Consider the following 22,169-nt stretch of genomic DNA (forward strand, 5'->3'; position numbering starts at 1 on the left):
AGTTCTATTAGTTCTATTAACCCTTCAGTTCTGTAGACTACAAAGTGATATTTAAAAAACATTAGAAAAAGATTTGTAATATTAAAATGAACTTCTTTGTAGATGGTACCACGCGAAAAGGGAAAGAAACCATCATTCTGTACAAGATTAACCAACAGAACGGTAGGAGTTGGTATGAGAACCAGGCTAACGTGCACCGTGCTTGGATATCCAGAACCAAGAGTGCATTGGACAAAAGACGGCGAGAAGCTCGAAATCACATCGAGTCGATATCGAACTCGGTTTGATAACGGTATGGCTTATTTCGAACTGCATGAAGCACTCCCCGAAGATTCCGGACTGTACACCTGTGTTGCCGAAAATGTTCACGGAATTGCAACCACCGAATCCGCATTAAAAATTTACCCCGATTTCCAACCAACACTGTCACCCCCTACCTTCACGAGATCAATTAAAGGTAAGTACACAAAGTGTAGACCAAAGGGAAGATATATTATTCGATACAACGAAGAAAATGACGTAATACGCTCGAAGGAATCAGAAAAAAATAACAAAACAGTTTTTGAATAGTCTTTTAGAATGTTACAAATCCAAACGAAATTCTAGAAGTAAACCACCTCTGTCGTATACGTATAAAACATACATAAAATTAACTTTATTTGGCCCTATGACGCAGACTTAACACTGTCTTTACACAATTTTAATAGTTTTTAACTGTTCAAAATCAGTTAGTAAAGTCACTCATGGAAATAATATTAGCCGTATTATGTCATTAATAATATAATCAAATAAACATAATTCTGATTATATATTAATTAAAAATGTCAGAACTTGTCGAAGTACTCAATACATTATTGTTGTAAATAACACGTTAAAATAAACGAAAAATGAATTGGAGTTTTGAAAGTGAATAATAATAATCCCTAGACAAACGGTGATTAATAATTGATGACCAGTTTTTAATCAGGTGAAAATAATGTATCACTGTTCTTAAAGTCATTCTTGATAATATTTTTTGTGTACACCATGTATAATTTACTACTCCTTCCGTTATATTTCTGCGATTGCAATGCCACATTTTTCAGACACTTATCGACCTTCGGACAACGAATTGATACTGGAGTGCCGAGTGCGTGGCAATCCTACACCACTTATTTCCTGGCTGAAAGACGGTTGCATCCTTCAAGGCGATCGCTACAAGCAAAATTACCTGGACGATGGAATTTATCGGCTAGAGATTGCTGCACCTAATTCCTCGGACAATGGGCGTTACATATGTAGAGCCATGAATGACCTTCGCACGGAAGAAATAGCCCATGTGGTTCAGTTCGATGGTATAACCTAAATATTCTATCAGCTTTGTTTATAGAATTCAACCCTTTGCACTCCAATGTTGACTACGGTTTGACATTTCTAAATTGTCCGTTTAAATGTACATTTTATTTTATACCATTCATTTTATTTTATCATAAGCAATATTCACATTTAGTTATTTTAAATATTATTAATGAAAAAAATGTACCAAAATTATTGCCAATCAAGAAACTATCTTTTGAAGTACATTTTTAATAAAACGCTTAAAACGATAGGAATTTTTTGAGATTAAAATTGGAAAAAACTTGGAGTGCAAAAGTGTCACTTTATAGCATTATATAATAATAGTTAACAATTATTATATATATAACAACGTTTTTTTTTTAAGAGCGCATTCGGCGAACCGCAGGCAGGCATCACGACATTTTTGACGACCACTTCAGCACTGATATCTTTAAGAAGTCATACTTGTCCAGTTATTTGCCCGATTATAGCATTGCCGCCCAAATCAGAGCGAAAGGTATTTTTATCAATGCTAATTTTCAACAAAATTTATTATCATTGATACTATTGTCGGTTCTATTCTTTTATTGTATTAGTGCAATGAATAGTTCAATTTGTATTTTATTATTATTTTCTTAGTCTAATTTTTAAATAATGACTCAAGAAAATCCTCGGATGAGTTACTATCATGCTGCTTATATTTTTTACAGTTACGGTATAACTGTCGATGAATGACTATGAAAGAACTAACATAATTAGGAGTCTATGAAATGAAAATAAAATAAGTAATGTCTTTATTTTCACTCTACTAAGATCTTTAATCCATTAGGAATCGAATTTCAGACGATAAAAACATTGTTACAAATGATATTATACAATTCACATAATTATTCAATTTTTTTTTATTAAATATAATTATTCAATTACATCTTCTTAAATATAATTTATTTTATATGAAAAGTGTAGATTATTAAATATAATTTATTCTAAAAGATTTATATAAACATATACAGTCGATCCTAAATGTATTTCAACACTAGAATCTGGAGAAGTTATCACAATTTAAATATCGGCGAGTTTTCGAAAATTGGAAATTTAGTGTTCAATTACCTTTTTGTATCCACTGTAAAGGGTAAATAACTATTACTATAATACATGTTATTATCATTGGAGATGTGTGAGTGCAATTATAATTATAACGATTGATACAGGCGCATCTGCACCGGAAGTAAGATGGTTCCGAGGCGACAGAAGAGAACCAATTTCCATTTCGAAAGCGAAGGCATTCACAGACTTCGGTCTTCACACTTCCTTCGTACCGGAGATTTCTGAATCTGAGAGGGGTTCGATCATATCGAAATATTTTGGACACATAGACAGTACGAGCACAATGGATATCAAATCATCGGTCACAATGGACTCCGGTAAACCCGCCATGTTCATTTCGAGACCGGCTGAAAAATCGATCACCGTCACCACCGGAGAAGATGTTAGCGTATCATTTAGGTGCGCAGGAAATCCCAAACCACGAGGTAACAGAAACACAAACAATCAATTTAGTTTACAAGTCAAATTTTAGAGAATTATTTCATATATTTTTCAAGTCTACAGTCGATGGTAACCTTTTAATTGAGAATGACGAGTTGACTCTATCGTCTATCGAAAATTTGTCATAATCTTCTTAATTCAACAAGTAATTCTCTCACTTGGTTGTGTTATAATTAGACCTCGGATCTTTATGCAAAATAAAAATGTTCTGCATTGATTGTGGGAAGCAGGAACAATATGAAAATTTATTTCAACCCTTGATGACTTTGTTACATTGAAAACAACGTTACAATCTTCTTAAATTTTTCTAATCTTCTACTGTTTTATATTTCGCCGAACCAATTTCTTCATAAATACATAAAGATCCGCAGTCTAGTTATAATAGTCATATAAGTATAAACCGTGTCGTACTGACGTTAATTGTGGCAAAATTTTCGTCATGTCAATTTTATTTATTTTACGTTGCGTCTCCCTAAATGTTCATGATTGAAAAGACACTCGCTCAGTTATAGGGTTAAGGAATTTTTAATACATCTTGCAACAGTAATACATACTAATTTCAATCACGAACCAACGAGTCACGGCGTGGAACACAATCTATGTAATAATTTCGTTTGGAATTATATAAAAATAGAATTTTGTGTTTCCTTTTGGAACAGCATAATTGTTGAAAATCCTACTAATCGACTGTTGATGTGTATTAGAATTTTTTACTTCGTTTTTTATTTGAAATTTTCCTCTGATATCTAACTTTGAACGTATATTTTTCATTTTTCAGTGACTTTGATGAAAGGACTGAGAGATATCACCAGCGGCCCTAGATCCTACAAGGAAGTCATCGATGACTATGTCAGGTTAACCTTGAAGAGGGTGACACCTTCAGACGAGGGTACCTACTGCATACTTGTGAAAAACAGACATGGATGCGATAGAAGTTTCTTCTCGATCAAGGTAAGTGAACAGTCGTGAAAGTTTAGTTTTTTCGGGATAGAGATGTTTATGGTTCTGAATTGTTCAGGTGAAACAGCGTGCTAGATCATTGACCCCGGACTGGAGCACCATGAGCAGTCGCACCGACACCGGAAGTCTTATGTGTCTGTCAACTGAGAGTCGCGACGATGAGGTGCCCTACGTGAAAAGTAAGTTCTATGATTTCACTATTATTTGTGGTAATAATGTGTCGACATTAATCGTTAATTAACGGACTGCAATAATGGAATAGCTATAATAGGGTGATTTGCGAAGAATTTATTATAATACCACTACTGCAACGCCACTTTTCATAATCGAATTAACAAATGTTTGGGAGTCTACGGAAACAATTTTGAGCACTCATTATGATACGCTCGGCAAATCTCTCTATTGTAGCTATTTCATTATTCACATCAAATCGCATAAAGTAAATTTTTGCTACTCAAGATCACGTGAAGATCATGACATTGTAGGCCATAAAAGTTACGAGGCGTAAGCTTTCAGTTAAATTAGATTAGTGTCAGAACATTGTTATTTTACGAAGCATATTGACAGACGCGAACGCATCTGACAATGAGTGTGAATGCAAAGTTGAAATAGAGCCAAATGTGACAGTTCTATGACCAAGGCTTCACGCGTTTTAAAATACTGTAACATACTATGGCACAACGTACACAGATCGAAAGAAACGTAAACCGTTTCGTGTGTACGAAAGAAAAAATTCCTTGGCATGATTAACTAGGTACAATGAACGCGAGGAAGCGAATCACAGATGTTGGAAAGATATCATGAATCCCGAATTAGAATCGTGTGAAGTATTCTCACACAAATCTCACAACGTTCAAATCGAAATCAGTGTGTACAATTCTTCTAAATTTGCAGTTTCGCAACATTCCACTTTTGTCTCGAAATAAAGATGATTAAAAAAGACTTTTTATTGAAATTAAATTATTAAAAATTATACAATAAAATTATGAAAAAGATTATTATTAAACCTTTTTTTAGTGGCAGTTACATATGGAAATAGCCTTTAAAATACATAGAGAATTTAATAATATTTTAAAATAGCATTAAATAATTATGAAAATTGATTGTATATATTTTAATAGTAGCACATACAAATACTATAAGATAATGTAAATGGTACACAAGAGTTATAATAACACAAATTTAATATTTAATACTAGGAAACGGTCGAAAATAAACAGAGGAAATTACTGGAGCATGTGGCCCCTTCGAAGTAGGCCGTCGATAAATAAACATCGTAGCACGGAATCCGTAATATTAGAATGCCCGATGAATCGGAAATTCTACATGAAATTTATACCTCAAATTTACAAAAAAAGTTTAATCAACCGTTACTGTCTTACTATCACGATGAAGTAGTCAGATAAATGCATCTATTATTCATTACTAGATTACAGATTATGTAGACAAATATTTGTACAGGTCACTTCGAAAAGTCTAAAATAAAATAATATTGTATTTGCCAATTTAAAAAGACATATTAAATACAATTACAGAGTCTTAGTCAATAAATAAGCTGTATAGCTTTATGTATTTATAGTGCATACAAAATTGTCAAAAAATGTTAGAATACATACACAGATTCTATTTAAAAACATTTTCATTGACTCATTTGTAATGCTCATAATTAGACAGCGAATTTTATGCATTTATGACAAAAATGAGTAGGAGTAATTTAACACAGTTAAAACATTAATAGAATTTAAAAATTCTGTTATATTATTTCCAACCTATTAAACATATTACGAACATTTTCTACTTCACCCCAATTTATTACAAATCAGATAGAAAATTCTTATCTTGCATAAAGATCCGCTATCTACACATAATAAAACTCAAAGCTTTAAGAGAATTGCAGAAATTGGAAAAATCGGAAGAATCTGAAATTTAAATGGAATAAAATCGTCACTGAATCTGCTCTAGTTCGAGTTTTACAACTTTTCAAGATCCTGTGTACGCTATAAATAGACTTCCGCAGTCTATTTATTACAATACAAAATCGTGAACACTTGCGGTCACTGTAAATCACTTCCAATGCCATTCCGCTGCGAGTGGCAACTACCAGCAACCTTCTGCAATAACAAATTACGATACCGTCATTCTCAAGCTTGGTCACAAACGGTCAATAATTCCGGGTCACGCGCGGGAAGACGTGGTGAACCCTCCGACGGCGGAGGCTGAGTCTACTTTGACCCAGAGTATCAATATCGTCCTGCAATTATTCAGACTCTGGCGAATTAATTGAATGAACAGCGACTGCATTAGAGACAATAGAAAAATTAAATATAAGCAGTACCTTCAAAAAATTAATAAATAATGCAGTGAATTGCTAGTTGTAATCACAATTCTGTGGTTGTAAGGAAGAACACCGCATGTCACATAATTTCACTTTCGAGATATTGCCGTTTAAAGTTTTGATCACTAATGCTTTGACATAGGACATAGGACATCGGTTAAATTGCATTCTTTTTTTAAGCCTTTCGAATTTATTTTCGTGACTTTTTTTCTGGTAAATAAGTAAACCCTATACTATGATGCTCCAAATAATGCATAAACTCAAATTTTTTGAAACTGTGACATGTGGCGTTTTCCCTGACAACCACAGAATTTACTTCATGGTTGCAGTGATTAGAACTTCTTTGTCGTTTGTAATTTCTTCGAGAAGAAAGGAAGTTTATATTTCGTGTATGTCTATACCCTATAGGGACTGTAGTGTCCAATGGCTACATTTCAACAACAACAAATTGGAAAATTTTGTTTGGGTTTAATGGAAATGAATAAAATACATACAGTGGGTGTACAAAGTATTCGTACACCTTTTAAAATAGAATAACTTTTTTATAATTGTACAGAACGACCTGATTTTTTATAATCAATTAGAAGCATTGGTTTACGAAATGATATGCAAAAAAGATTTGTGTACGAATACTTTGTACACCCACTGTATATATTTAGAATATTTTGTTCGAAATCTTCGTCACGAATCTGACTCGAGGTTATAGTGCAAGTAGTGAAGTCTATATTTACGAGAAAAAATTCGATTCTCTTGCAACATAATTCGAAGCTCAGAACTCTTGAAACTCTTGAACGTCTTGAAAGTCTTCATTGTCCTGAAAATCTTGAAAGCCTTAAAACTTTGGAAGGTTTGTAAGAATTGAAACTCTTGGAGTATTTACAATATTTTGTTCGGAATCTTCGTCACGAATCTGACTCGAGGTTATAGTGCAAGTAGTGAAGTCTATATTTAAGAGAAAAAATTCGATTCACTTGCAACATAATTCGAAGCTCAGAACTCTTGAAACTCTTGAACGTCTTGAAAGTCTTCATTGTCCTGAAAATCTTGAAAGCCTTAAAACTTTGGAAGGTTTGTAGGAATTGAAACTCTTGGAGTATTACATCTATCACGAAACAATAATTACGTCATGTCAGCATTGGGATGAATAACAGTATGAACGTACCAATACTATGAAAAGTATAACATTTGTTAAGATTATCAAGACTTTTAACATTTTCAAGACTTCAAGACTGCAAGACTTTCAAGAGTTTCAAGACTTTCGAGAGTGTCAAGACTTTCAAGAGATTCAAGAATTTCCGATTTCGAATAAATATCGAATTGATTCGAAACTCTGTGGTGATTGATTTGTTCGAAAACTTGCAAGACAGAGTATTGTATGCACATCACTAAAAGTGCAAAAGATTAAGGATCGATGCACCATGAATTCGCAAATGATCAGCGGAAATAGGTGACACAATTCGACAAAGTGGTTCTCGCATAACGATAGACAAACACGAAACGACACCACCTACGTCCACAGTAGCGAGTACACCTCTCGTCGGGTTATTTTCGTTTGGCTTGCTGATTCGTCTCCCTCCAATATCCCTCTCTGTCCACAAATTCAAAATTCAGTCAGCGTCGGGACACGAGTCATTTCGTATGCCCCACTTTTTTCGATCCTTGGGCAACGCGAAAAAACACCTTGACATTTTCGGTTTCGCTCGAGGAACCCGTCGAGCGTGATAATTTTCCGAACATCACGCGGAAATCATATTCTTTCATCGAGTTTGTCTTGTCTAATGACGTTCGGGGTTTCACGTTCCCTTGCTGTCGATTCGAAAAACAGTTGGAAATGATCTGTCATCGAGGATGAAGCCCCACGACCATGGAATCGTCAACGGCGATCAACAATTGACGATTTCCAGTCTGAGACGCTCGTGGTCCGAGAAAGATTGTCTGATCGTCGAGTTTTTGGAATTCCTGTATGGACACAGAGGTTAGCCTGGAAGTCTGCAGGATTTGTAAATTTAAGGAGATCAGCATAGCGAGGATACGAACAAGATAGTGAACTTCGAGGATTGTTGCTTGGAAAAAATGATTTTTTACTCATAAAGGTGTAAAGCTATCCTAAACGCATAGGCATTTTTAACATCTTTTTTTACTTATTCAATTGTCATCCAGTTCTGAGCTATGTTTAAAATTTCAAGTCTCTAGCTCATCGGGAAGTTAGTTTAAAATCAATTGCAAAGTACCGAACAGACAGACAGACAAGAAAACTAGCTAATAAAAACGTGGTAAAAAATAGAACATTCCATTTAAGAAAAGAAAGTTGACCTTCACCTCATCTTAGAGTGTCCACCGGGAAAAATAAAAGTCCCACCACATCATGTCCCCCTCGGTACTGAACAACAACATAATCAATATTTTTGGAGATATTCTGTAACGCTTTATAATGTTAATCCTGTAGAATGGAATTATTCTAGCTCGGAAGAAGTGTATAATTGTCGTGTTAAAATAGCTCCGAATGCAAAGGGTTAATGAATCCTTCGGATTATATCCGTTTATTTGTAGGAATTTGGTTTTGCGATTGAAAAAGAGTTGATTATTTTATCAATTACTATTGTAATTTGTGTACAGATGTCCCTGGCCCGATTAGCAGCGAGCCAGTTGTTGTTGATGGTGGTAAAAATTGGTTGTCATTAAGTTGGGGAAGAGCTGAACAGAAGGGACCTGCACGAGTCATTGCCTACAGGGTTGACGCTTGGTTGCTTGGTAGCGACGGTGGTGCACGATGGGTCGAGGTATTTATGTTTCGTCGTTTACTATTCTATTTATGCAGCAAAGAGTAAAGAATAAATTTTAAAAAATAAAGTTTTTGTTGAATTTTGTTCGGCGAATATAACTCGATTATGTAAAACTGATTTTTGAATGCATGCACAAAGAGGTCATTACACGCAAGATTAATATTATTGTAAGCTATTGTATTTGGCAGCTTGTCTGTCACATTTTCGAACTGTGTCCGTACAATGTTGTATCACTGCTAACCATTGCTAAACTTTTGTGTAACTTGCCAATTTCCAAGGAGTCGAGTAAGTAACACTTGTTTGCATCATACTTATTTATTATACGTTAACTTTTCCGATATCAATCAAAATTCACTTATCATTTAACCAACTTAATTTAAGCTAGATGACTACCCTATTGTTTCCCAATGTGTGAGGAACTGTTTTCTACAAGTTCACCTAAAATTTAATTTCGCACTTTCGATGATTTGACAATAAGATCCCCTCGAGTAATAAAACATTAATACTCCAGTGTCCGTTTTAGGCAGGGGCCATAACTGTTATAACCAAAAAGAAAAAAAGTCATAGAATAACAAGTATTTCATCGACTAAAATCGTATTGGTTACAAATAAGGATTACAAGTAACTGAACATTTTTTCCCTTGTTGGTAAATGTTATCGTTGAGAGAAATTCATTTCGATCTCTTATAACAGTTATCAATGAGAGAAATTTATTTCGATCGCGCGCTCATAACAGTGATCGATGGAAGAAGTTCATTTCGGTCGCTCGTAACAGTTATTGATGAAGGAAATTTGTGATAGTTATTATTAAATAGTACAACTATGGAGCACTAAAACTGACTATTTTCCATTAAATTATAAAAATAACAAGAATGTGCTTATCGAGATTTTTAGCCATTCTTTTTATAATGTAAAAATATCCAAAGAATTAAATGTATCAATGAATGAATGTATCATATCATAAATGTTGCATCTTTACAATTTCAATAATCGTAAATTTCAATACTCGTAAACCTGGTGTTAAAAATCGTCGAAAACTCGAGGCACCGTTCTAACAGCTCATGCCATTACCTAATGGCATGTTGATGATTCATGTTTGTTCCCAAACTTTTTCTAAACACTCTGTATTTTATAATTTTACCCGTGATTTTTGCTTTTTTCGTTCTCCAAAATGATTTGACCATTTTCTCAATTTTTGACGAATAGCTGGGTATGACACCGATCAACGCTTTCGACGCATTCAACCTGAAGCCTGGTGGGGAGTACAAATTCCAGGTGACACCGCGAAATCGCTATGGATGGGGCGAGTCCGTGACTATGACGAATTCCGTGAAGGTCAGCGAGACCGTCGATCTTCCGGAGTTCACGAAAATCTTGCCAGGTCAGCTCAAGGTTCTCGAGGGGACGACAGTGAAATTGGAATGCGAGGCAAGTACACTATTATTAGACGCGCATGTCTACTTTTGTTCCGCTACATTTATTATTAAGCTTGCCGTGCACATTAATTCTAATGCAGCGTCACAAGACTCGTAGGCGTACATGCTCCGTACGTCGGAAGTGACGGCGATGTGTTCGCGTGCATATGTAATAATTCGTATTATGCCGTGGTCCATCTGAAAGTAGTCACCGAATGTCTCTCTCAATTGCGATGACACGCAGAATATTTTGTAAGCAATTTATCAAAAATGAAGTTCATATTTAATACTCAAAAGGTTTCCTCAGACTGTCCACTAGAATCTTTTTCTGAAACTTCCGTAAAAGTTTACCGAGATACCTCAAAATATGTGTAGGGTAAATGTACCTATTACTGCGGTTGTACGTTTTACTGCGGTATTTTTCCCAATGAGATTAAAATACGGAAAAATAAATATTTTGCCATGAATAAATTTGTACAATTCAATGAGAATGTATTCCCGTTGGCGAGGCTAATAAAATTGTCAATCATTTTCGTATTTTTATAATCTCAGGATTTGAAAAACATTCTTTATGAAAGGTAAAAAAATGTCCAGAATTCACCCGTCGGACAGTTGACCATTACGTTTCATATACCCTGTACATTCTTTGTACTGCTTTAAATTGCATAGGGTCAAAGTTTCATTATTATTTAGATACCTACTTCGATACAACAAAAACATTCTTCATGAAAGGTAAAAATAAGACCATCTCAAGATCTATCTCGATCACCAAAGGAATGTTGTTCACATGATTGTACATTCTTCATATTGCTTTAAATTACATAGGGGAAAGTTTTATTATTATTTAGATACCTACACATCGATAAAACAAAAATATAAAAAGAAACTTTTCTTGCCTTTTTAATGAAAAGCCCTCAGCATTACATACATTAAAGCGAAGGAGGAGCTCATTACTGTGGCACAAAATTCACTACGAATTTTGTATGTGGCACCTGTGTCATACAAACAACGCAAATATTTTTTATTTTGCATAAATACACGCAGTCTAGTATTATACAATATCCATAAAAAAAAATAATTGTTACTGTACTAAAGATTTATTTAAATTAATTTCTAGATACATAGTTTGTTTCCGTACGCTCGTATATTTCGAATTCTAATCCGCAATAATGGGTACACAGTAATTATGGCTCTTAACATGGCTCTTTTTAGTCCGCAGTAATACGTACAAAATGTTATCGATTCTATTTTCTAATATTTTCTTCTGTTGTATTAGGTTTCGAGGGCCACCAATTTTTTTAAAATTCAGAACATATCATTCTTCCATAAAATGCTTACACATATTATTATTTCATGATAAATCAGGAATATTAAAATAAAGTACGATCGAAACATGATACAGTAAATCTTCTAAACGCAAAAAGGCCGTACACGATAAACGCAAAAAAATATCCCTCCTCTGTAGAAATCTGATCTCGGCTCGGGTATATCGGTGTGAACCGCTACTAATGTGATGCGAAGAGTCACAGTCGACGGCACAGTTCAAAGACCCGTGCGTCCTTCAATGTAATACCGATATAAAATCTTTTTTATTACTACTTATTTTATTATGAAACTTTTACCAATATATTTGTGGCATTTTTCTGATTAAAATAAGACTAAACACGATATAATTTCGACTGTATTTAGTGGTTTAAGACAACGTATGGGAAAGAAAGGGACACGGAGAGTCGCAGTCTCTTCGGCCGCGCGCGGTCTCTCTTTACACGCGCTGTTGGCCTTTGGAGCTCAAAAAAATAGTCTCCGTCTGCGAACTTTGCAAACGGATCTCCCCGAGGCTTTTGCGTTTATAGGAGATTTACTATACCGCAGTAATTGGTACAGTTATCCTATGAATGAAATATCGGCGTGCGTGGGTCAGAAATGACTCTGGCATATGCCTAGAACCCGCAGGTGTCCGAAGATTAATGGAATCGAGGCTGTATAAAACATTAACAACCTAATCATTTGTGTTGCAGATACGCACAGACTCGAAAATCGACATAAAATGGTACCGTGAATCGTCCGAAATAGATTTGAACAATGAACCCAGATGTTCGATCTCTCGTAATGGATCGCAGTGTTCACTAACGATTGAGAACATTCAAGAAACCGATTCTGGCAGATACGTGTGCGAAGCGAGCAACTTGCTCGGCAAAGTGTCGTCGTTTGCTAGAGTGCTCGTCGTCAATGATCCGAAGATCATTGAGGCTGATGCGAAACTCAAGTCAAGGTACACATAGTCGATAACAGAATCGTTCGTTCACGACAGTGTAACTTTTATGACATGACACTTTAGGAAAATTAAAACTAGTGAAAATGATAAATATGCGAGGACAATGTCAGAGCCACTCATTTGCCAAATTGATTAACTCCGTAAGCAACAGTATAGAAAAAATTGATAAAACAGTACACATCTGTAATTTAGGAAATTTGTTGTCATTTAGTGGTGCTAAGGAACCCCTGTAACGAAAGCCTAATTATAAAAGAAATTTATTATAAATATGATACATTTTATTTTACCCCAAAAATTGGAAAGAATTTGTTTCTACAGCTAAAGTGGGTAGTCAACAGTTGCCAAATAAATATTTTCCATTTGTAAACGTGAGTATTTCATAAAAGTATTAGAAATAGTCTGCGTAGCTGAAGTTTTACTTTGAAATAGATTGTTTTCGTGCAAACGTGTCAATTTGTGCAAGTTACCAATTTGACCAGACCTAACCCACTGAAATCTTAACCCTCCGTATGCTATGCCGGAGTTAGTCGTGACCCGTCGCGGCAGCGATACAATGTAGAGTTTTATTCCGATATAAAACGACATTGTTAATTTAACCCTTAGCACTCGAATGGTGACTCTGAGTCACCATTAAAAGTTGCTGTACCATAAAATTGTTAAAAATCATAGGGAATGGAAATATTCTAGGTCGGAAAAAATGTTTAATTTTCGAGTTGAAATAGCTCCGAGTGTAAACGGTTAAAAATGAGAAAATCGCTATCCCCTCTTTTTCTTTTGAAGTTGCTAGTTGCTACAGTAAATCCTCTATATAGAAGCGACAATTTCTACACGATAGATGCGACCAAGAATATCCCCATCAACTTAGTAATCTGATCTCGGCTCGGTATATCGGTGTGAACCGTTAATGTAACACCAATATTTAAACTTTTTTATTATTATTCACTTTTTTATGAAACTTTCATCAATATGTTCGTGACATTTTTCTGATTAAAAAAAGACCAAACACGATATATGTATGTAGATATGTATTTAGTGATTTAATTGACGATGAACGTTTCGAACGCAATGAACGACAGCGTATGGGAAAGAAAGAGACGCGGAGAGTCGCAGTCGCTTCGGCGAGGCGCGATCTCTCTTTACACGCGCTGTCCTTTTCTACGTTCGGCTCGGTCTTTGAAGCTCAAAAAATAGCTACCGTGTACGGTAGATGCGACCAAATCCCCCCGAGGCTGTCACGTCTATAGAGGATTTACTGTAGTTCGAAATCGCTTAGTGCCAGAATGACAGGGTATATCATATCCTATCCTTTTCCAACGAAAGATATCGCTGCTCAGCTGGCCACTTAAAACTGCATTAATGAAATATCGGCATAAGTCAGATATGACTCCGGCATAGGCCTAGAACTCGCAGGAGTCCGAGGGTTAAACTGTTAGCATGTGACTTTGAAGTTACACGACACTGTACATCCGTAGTGGGTTAATATAATTTTGTTTTGTGTTTTCATCAATGTGCAGTGAGCTACTAGACGATCTAGAAGACAGACCACCGCAGTTCACCATGAGAATTCGAGACAGAAGGGTCCAGGTATCGTATCCTGTGAGATTGACGTGTCAAGTGACATGCCATCCCGCTCCGGAAGTCACATGGTACAAAAATGACAAGGAAATTCATCAAGATGGTGAGTACACGATGGCAAGAAGTTCTAAAAGTTTATACGAGGGGGCGTAGCCTTCGAAACTCGGCCGTTGCGAGTATTTAAGAAAAATCCGAGCGCTCTCTGCTGTAGGGCAAGGGGTTGGTTAAATTGTTTTTATTTTTTTGATCGCGAAGAGGGCCCTTTAACCGAATGGAACCTTGGGCTGCAGCCCATAAAGGTCATGCCTAGATCCACCGCTGAGATCTACTGATAACAGTTTCAAATGGAAAGCGCAAAATTACATAGTATGATTTTCTTCGTGTAAAATGTAAAATATGAACTGACGGTCGTCGCGAATACAATGTAGCTCCGGCGCGGCGACGCCAACTTTCATGAATATCTTTTCCCTTCAAGAGCGCCACGTGTTTTGGAACGACAATTCGAATTTCTACACGTTGGAGATCGTTCATTCCACTCTGGAAGATTCTGGGTGTTACATGGTGACAGCAAGGAATGTCAATGGATCGGTGTCCTGCCGCTGTGTCCTCGTGGTGGACAAGGGAATCCGTGCTTACATAGCCCCGGAATTCCTGAGCGACCTTGCTGCTGCATACACGGTTAAATTGGGAGAGGATCTGCGAATAACCGCTCAAATAGAGGCGTACCCTAGCGTCGGTGTCGTATGGTAATAACTACTTAACTACACGTATTTAAAGTAGGAATGTACACCCTCGATCAAAAGTATGTGGACACTCGCTGAAATTTCCTCCTGAAAAAAAAAGAATCTTCAAGGGATATAATCTTTTATGCGATATCTGCTTTATATAGTATTGGAGAATTTATCGGAACAATAATTTATTAGTAGACTGCAGATTTTATGCATTTATAACAAAAATTATTATTTACTGCGTAATTACATATTTTAATTAAGCATTTCTTTACACATTTCTCTAGGGATTGGACATAAAATATATATTTGATTTTTTATTTGTTTTTCTGAACAATATACATTTTTTTTAACGCTAAAACAACAACACTTGTACTTCAAGACTATCTGTTTACATCTGGAAAAGGCCTAGTTGCATATACCCAACAGTTGTTCTAGAAAAATTCTTAAAAATCCACTTTTTACTGAAGTTACACAAGCCTCCCTTAAAATACGTTTCAAAACATTTTCAGTGGTACGGATACTTTAACCATTTACTATTTGAAATTCTATTTTACCCAGTTCCGTTAACAATACATATCGTCTAATAATAACACTGTCCAACACCAAATTTGTTCACTAATTACTGCTGGGTCCATTTTATAGAGTATTTTGCGCTGATTCCGAATCTGTCCTTAATTTTTCTCCTATACGCACAGTTTTTGAGGAACATGGCTTTAAAAAAAAAAACATATTTTTCAACTTTAAACAAATATTGTGATGTTATTATAAAAGATATTGAATTGTTCTTTGCAGCAAAAGATTCTGTAGACTTTCCCGAATACAGTGATATCCAATATTAATACATTATGATTGTTCAAACAATGATTAAAGATGGAGAGACACCACTTTTGCACCAAATTTTGAGGGTATTTGTGGATAAAAAGATTTTATATTGGTATTACATTATGAGGACTCTCCGTGTCGCATTAGTAGCGGTTCACAGCGATATAGCTGTGACCGAGCCGAGATCAGATTACTACTAGTGGAGGGGATATTCTTTTGCGTTTATCGTATACGGCCTTTTTGCGTTTATAGAGGATTTATTGTACCAGTAAAAGAAATATTCTATTAATCGTTTGTTTAGGCACCGAGATGGAATTCGTCTTCGTCCAAGCAGAAGAGCAGTGATGACTCTTAACCATGATGGTACCGTGGAACTATCCTTGGGCAAGGTTACTGCAAGGGACGCTGGTGTCTATGTCTGCACTGCTACCAACGAAGTTGGCCGTGCCGAAACCTCTACGAGGATAACAGTTATCGGTACTGAAGCACACGATGACGAAGTGTCGGTCGGAGGAACACCATCTATCACAGTCGCAACACCAGATATACCGTAGGTTTATCAATTCATACATTCGTATAAACATCCTGCCGCACAATGGAGCATTTAGCCCAAAAGTTGGAAAAACTATTTTAGCGTTGTTTATGGGTTCAAGGTTATAATATAGTAGGTCGTTGTAGTATTACAAAAATGCATTTTAATATTTATAGATTTAAAACGATTTTTATATTTTGTCGAAAAAAAATTTTTTCAAAAGTTTGTAGATGTTTAAATACTGTTCAGCTTCTATTCGAAACATTTTTTCCTCAGATTATCGGAAACCCTTGAAAAATTGTGATAATAGAGTACTTCCACTAAAAAGCTAGAAAAAAAATAATGTTTGCATGTAAATTATGTTAAAATGATGTATAATTTATTATCTTAAATTCGTACTGTTAATTTTGATTGAATAATGACGTTTTATCGTCGTAAAAAAACTTACAGAATGATTAATTGTGTTCAAATATTAATAACTATGCAAATTTATATGATAACGAAATAAGATCTGTGTGAAGAAAAGTGCTCTTAGAAAGGAACATAATATTATAAAGAAGTGCAGGCAATAATAGAAACTAATTTCTATGAAGTAACTTCGACACACAAAAATTTATAAAATAAAATAGAATAGGTAATACCAATCAAATCCAATTATAAATTAGTTCTAACCTTTTGATAATTGCTATTATATGTTATATCATATTGTGACATATTCAAATCATTTTTAAGACTTTACTAAACACTATTTTAGAAATCAGTTCACTAGTTACACTTATTTGTTATCGCTAGAAATAGTTGTAATCATGTAAAACTGAGTATACAGTAGGACCTCGATTGACCCCGGCTTGATCGGGATACACAAACAGCGCGTATAAATTAAGGCCCGATGGATAACCGAGACGCGAGGAAATAATCAAAATGTCCATTATATTCCAAAATAAATATTTTATTCTTGAAAATTTATTTCCCTTTATAATATAATCATATTTAAACGCACATTTGTTTATTATAATCGGGATCCGCTTAATCGAGGACCAATGTAATTTAACAATGTAATTAAACAATGTAATTTGATATGAGAAAATACTATCTAGCAAGTATTAAAAATTTGTAGATATTCGAAAGAGCCTCTGTTCATCACGAAGCCATTGTCCACCGAAGCGGTCGAAGGCGACACAGTCATTATATCATGCGAAGTGGTCGGTGATCCCAAACCGGAAGTAATGTGGCTGCGCGACTTTCTCAAGGTAAGAGACTGATTTCTTTCAATTGCGTAAAACCTAAATGATGAGTAACACGGCACAAATATTACGTGTCTCTTAATCTAAACAAATTAACGGCTATAATTTATTCATCATACTACAACCTTTCTTCACATTATACTTTCATACTAATATAATCAGCAGTCAGATAAATTATCTTCGACTTCGGGGAAACTTCAACCAACTTGAAAATCTTCTCACATAGTTATCTAACAATTAATCATTTTTTATGATCATTAACATCTTTTCACTGATTAACATTGAGTTTTATCGCGTGACATCATATCTTACTTACAAATAGAAAAGTTTTAAAAAATGCCTTTTTTATTTTTGCATGTAACCTTGTAAATTATAATTTTTGGAAAATCTCTTTTGCATATCATTTCATAAACCAATGTTTCGAATTGATTAGAAAAAATCAGGTCGTTTGATACAGCTATAAAAAAGTTATTCTGTTTTAAAGGGCGTACGAATACTTTTTACACTCACTGTAACTATATTTTTAAATATATCGTAAAATAATAAAAAATTGTAGGGTCCCGACCTCCGCGAGGTTATTTTGTGGTTAATATTATTAACAGAAATATTTTGCAACGATTGTGGACAGCAGGAGTTAAATAAAAATTCACTGCACCCCTTAATAAATTTTTTACATTGAGAACAACGTAACAATATTTTTAGATTTTTCTAATCTTTCACTGTGTTATATTTACCTAGTCAATTTCTCCATAAATGCATAAAAATCCGCAGTCTAATAATGATGGTATTAGCCAGCATAAACCGCAAATGAATGAAGTCGGTCGCCATGTGCCGTGCTGCGCCGCGCCGCGCCGGTCGAACTTCGTGATACGTTCGCGTCGTGAGACGTGATCAGCATTCGACGCGAAGCTATTAAATAGACGCGTTGACTTTTTCTTGGTTGCGTTATATTCACCGTTGACAATTTGTCATCGTTCCGGCGGAGCCCGAGGCGCGGGACAAGACGAATGCCGAAAGAAAAGCCGCGGCAACCATAAGCGATGTCTCCGAGGCAACGAGACTGCCTAGCGGGTGGCTGATCGCCGACGAAACGAGAAAAAGAAAGGAAATGTTGCACAATCGGTGAAATGACGTGTCCCTAATGCCGTCTTGATCCATGATGTGGGTCAAGGTGATTGCGAAAAAGAAATGACAACGTAACATGCCGCATTATGCCCATAAATGGGCCAAGCATTATAAGCGTGTCGGGGAAACGGCATTGATATTGGACGACTCTTTAAAAGGTAACAGTAAGTTACGTGAGGTTAGACACCCGGAGTCAAGAGAAAGAGAGAAATTTATTACTCAATCGGTGGGAAGGTCTCCGACAATGCGATTCGCACGCTCGGAATACGTTTGTCGGGTCTGACCACTGGTCGGACGCGACTACTGAACGTTCTATTAACACATTGTTTGCGGGCGGTTTTTTCATCAATTTTTTCAGATTCGTGCTTACAGTCGTAAAACGATTAATAATATAATTATGATTTACCTACTACATGTCTCACAAAGCTAGGGTGGTCCTTAGCAATACAGAGTGAGTCACCTAACGTTGCCACCTCAAATATCTTTGTTGTTTTTAAAGATACGTCAAATGTCTGAAGAACAAAGTTGAATGGTAAAATGATGTAATTTTTTTTAGAGATATGAAGGTTTCCTTTATTTTTTAAATGGAATGAGGTATTTTTTAATACATGAATCGATGCAGCTGGACATTCGTTATAAAAAAGTACTAAGCTATGTATGTCGAAAAGTTAGTAGTTCAGGAGATATTTCAATTTAAATAATTCTAAAACCCCATTATTGTCGTACTAATTAGCGTTTATTTACTAGTCTAACGTCGTTGCATTACTTGAATTAACTGCAGTAAATCCTCTATCAACGCAAAAGCCTCGGGGAGGTTCGTTTGCATCCATCGTAGAGGGTCACTATTTTTTTGAGCTTCAAAGGCCGAGCCGAACGAATATTATGTTGAACGAAACGTGTAAGTTCGAACACACACAGACGATTTTCTAAACGGAAGGTACTTGTTTATTTCGAGCCCTGATTTACAGGATTAGTAATTGTATATTTACAATTTGCAAACATCAATTCTTCATATAAAAATTATAAGAATGCAGTATGGATGGGATACCATATAAAATCGATTGTTATAATGTAAAATTGTTAACTTATGAAAATGGCTCTAATGATTTGACCACCGACTGTATTTCAATTTTGTTCATTCATGTACCAGAACTGTGGGAGATACAGTTTTATAAATTATATTCCATTCACGCGTCTATCGGTACTCTTTCGTATACAAACAGCCCCCGAGATTATACGCACAGTGTCACACGCGTCCGAACGAACACAGAATACAGAACAGCATTATCTTCAAATATGTTGACGTCATTTCTACAAAAAAAAAAACCGTAATGATTGGTATTTAAAATCGTACATAAAAATTTTCTTTAACGGACCAGAAAATGATACGAACGATTTAATAAAAATTATTATTTTCAGCAAATTTTCTTCTTATCATTCGTAAGTTAATTTGAATACGATGAATAAAAAACCATATCTTATCTAACAGATTAAAGATAGTTGGAAAACAAAATTTAAAAAGTGACCATTTTATATTATTTTGTAAAAATAACAAGAATTTGTTTCTTCTGAGTTATTACAATTCTTATTACTAGACTGCAGATTTTGATGGGATTAAGAGAATTTATAAAGCATCAATGTATTATTTCCAACTTATTAAAATTATTAAAGAAAGGAAGAACTTTTAACTTAGCTCTCGAATTTTAAAATCGATGTAAAAAATTTTTATTTTGCATTAAGATCCGTAGTCTAATTTTCTGAATATACAGTCAGTCAAAAAAGTCTTCATACACACTTTAAAATTAAGTAGTTTTCTAAATGTAAACAACTTACATGTAAACAAAATTTTAAGGAACTTGTCATTATCAAGAATTGTGAAGCAAAACGTAAATGATTTTACAGATTTTTTATCTAAGCATGTAATAAAAATGGTAAAAATTAAGTAACATTAACACAACTTAGGAACGATTCACAATAGTGGAAAAGCGGCCTATAACTGTAATACAAACGTAATAAATTCAAATGTTCTTAAAACTTTCAGTACTTGTCACTGTTTTGTATCAATCTTCGAATTTCAACAAATTGTTCATCATTTATACATATAACTGACACTGACATAAATCTACAAATATTTTTCCAATTCTCATTAAAGGTACAGGTAAAAAACAATTATAATGAACAACTTCCACTATTTTTTTTGCGATTTCGATCAAATGCAATTGTTTCGAAAGTGCAGGCAATAATAGGAACTAATTTCTATAACGTAACTTCGTCAAAAATTTATGAAATAAAATAGAAGAGGTAATACCAATCAAATCCAATTATAAATTAGTTATAACCTTTCGATAATTGTATGTTCTATCATATTATGACATAATATCAGGTCGTTAAGTATGAAACTTGACAAATAAAAGACAAATTTCAAACACATTTGTCAAGCTTTTAACGACCTGATATATTCAAATCATTTTTAAAGACTTTACTGAACACTATTTTAGAAATCAATACGGTTCACTAGTTACACTTATTTGTTATCGCTAAAAATAATTGTAATTTTGTACAACTAAGAAAATGAGAATATATTATCAAGTAGGTATTAAAAATTTGTAGATATTCGAAAGAGCCTCTGTTCATCACGAAGTCATTGTCATTGCAAAAAAGTTTTTCCACTATGCGAACGTGGTACGATTGATGTTAAAAAATTTGGAATCCGTCATGTTGACGGGTCCCATAGTTCAGTTGTTAATGGTAAGTCGAAAAGGAAACCGGAAGTGATCGGTGACCGGAAAATCGCGCGGTATATGGTCTCCGCGTCACCCGGGGATATCTGCATTATCGAAAAGAGTGTGCAGAAGAAGGCTCCCCACTTTTCCTTGACGAAGTCGGCTTTCTTCGTCGATGGATCGGTACTGCAAAAGTACGGCCGGCAAAACAGTCGTCGCGTGTCTTTGGCGAACGTACAGCCGCCGTTTCGTCCTCCAACCGATCCCTCGTGATCCTCGGTGACATGGATATTTCCTATTCCGGTTGCGACGAATATTCCCTCGGAAACACATCGAGACAGTGACATCTTTGTTTGTTGAACCCCACCGCCGACTACTTTGTTACGGTACTGGATATACTCAATGTGTGAGTGCAAGCGAAAAATCAGTCCTTCTGCGAATGTTCTACCTACTATCACTTGACCATTCAGAATCGAAGTGGTTTACAGATACAAGAAGAAAGTAGAAATTGTTTTTTTTTTAACAATTATATTTGGTTGGAAGTGTATTTCATTGTAGAACCTTGATTATCCGAACTAAACAAGGAAATATGACTGTACGAATATTAGAACAGTTACTCAGTCATAATTTTAGATTCGATTTTTATTAATTTGTGCTAAAGGGACTTAAGACATTGGAGGTTCGCATAATCAAGTTCCCACTGTGTATATTAGTGATTGTGCAGTCTACTTACTCATATTGGTTATGGAATGTCTGGATTTTTAACGCGTTCATTCTGTTCGTT

At 35.1% G+C, this 22,169-nt stretch overlaps 1 protein-coding gene across 6 annotated transcripts in view; it reads left to right on the top strand.

Annotated features, from left to right (window-relative positions):
• Positions 1-22,169, top strand: part of LOC143212159 (uncharacterized) — a 119,557-nt gene that overhangs the window by 57,412 nt on the left and 39,976 nt on the right. For all 6 annotated transcript variants that reach the window (XM_076430608.1, XM_076430609.1, XM_076430611.1 and 3 more), the window contains 13 exons: positions 103-457; positions 1,086-1,334; positions 1,703-1,834; positions 2,529-2,849; positions 3,644-3,816; positions 3,884-4,004; positions 8,777-8,940; positions 10,150-10,371; positions 12,377-12,630; positions 14,148-14,311; positions 14,684-14,954; positions 16,063-16,311; positions 17,411-17,543. In XM_076430608.1, coding sequence (XP_076286723.1) covers positions 103-457; positions 1,086-1,334; positions 1,703-1,834; positions 2,529-2,849; positions 3,644-3,816; positions 3,884-4,004; positions 8,777-8,940; positions 10,150-10,371; positions 12,377-12,630; positions 14,148-14,311; positions 14,684-14,954; positions 16,063-16,311; positions 17,411-17,543 — 2,808 coding nt within the window. The remainder of the gene's footprint in view (positions 1-102; positions 458-1,085; positions 1,335-1,702; positions 1,835-2,528; positions 2,850-3,643; positions 3,817-3,883; positions 4,005-8,776; positions 8,941-10,149; positions 10,372-12,376; positions 12,631-14,147; positions 14,312-14,683; positions 14,955-16,062; positions 16,312-17,410; positions 17,544-22,169) is intronic.

This window comes from Lasioglossum baleicum, chromosome 9 (assembly GCF_051020765.1).
Source record: "Lasioglossum baleicum chromosome 9, iyLasBale1, whole genome shotgun sequence".
In the NCBI taxonomy this organism is placed as follows: Eukaryota; Metazoa; Arthropoda; class Insecta; order Hymenoptera; family Halictidae; genus Lasioglossum; species Lasioglossum baleicum.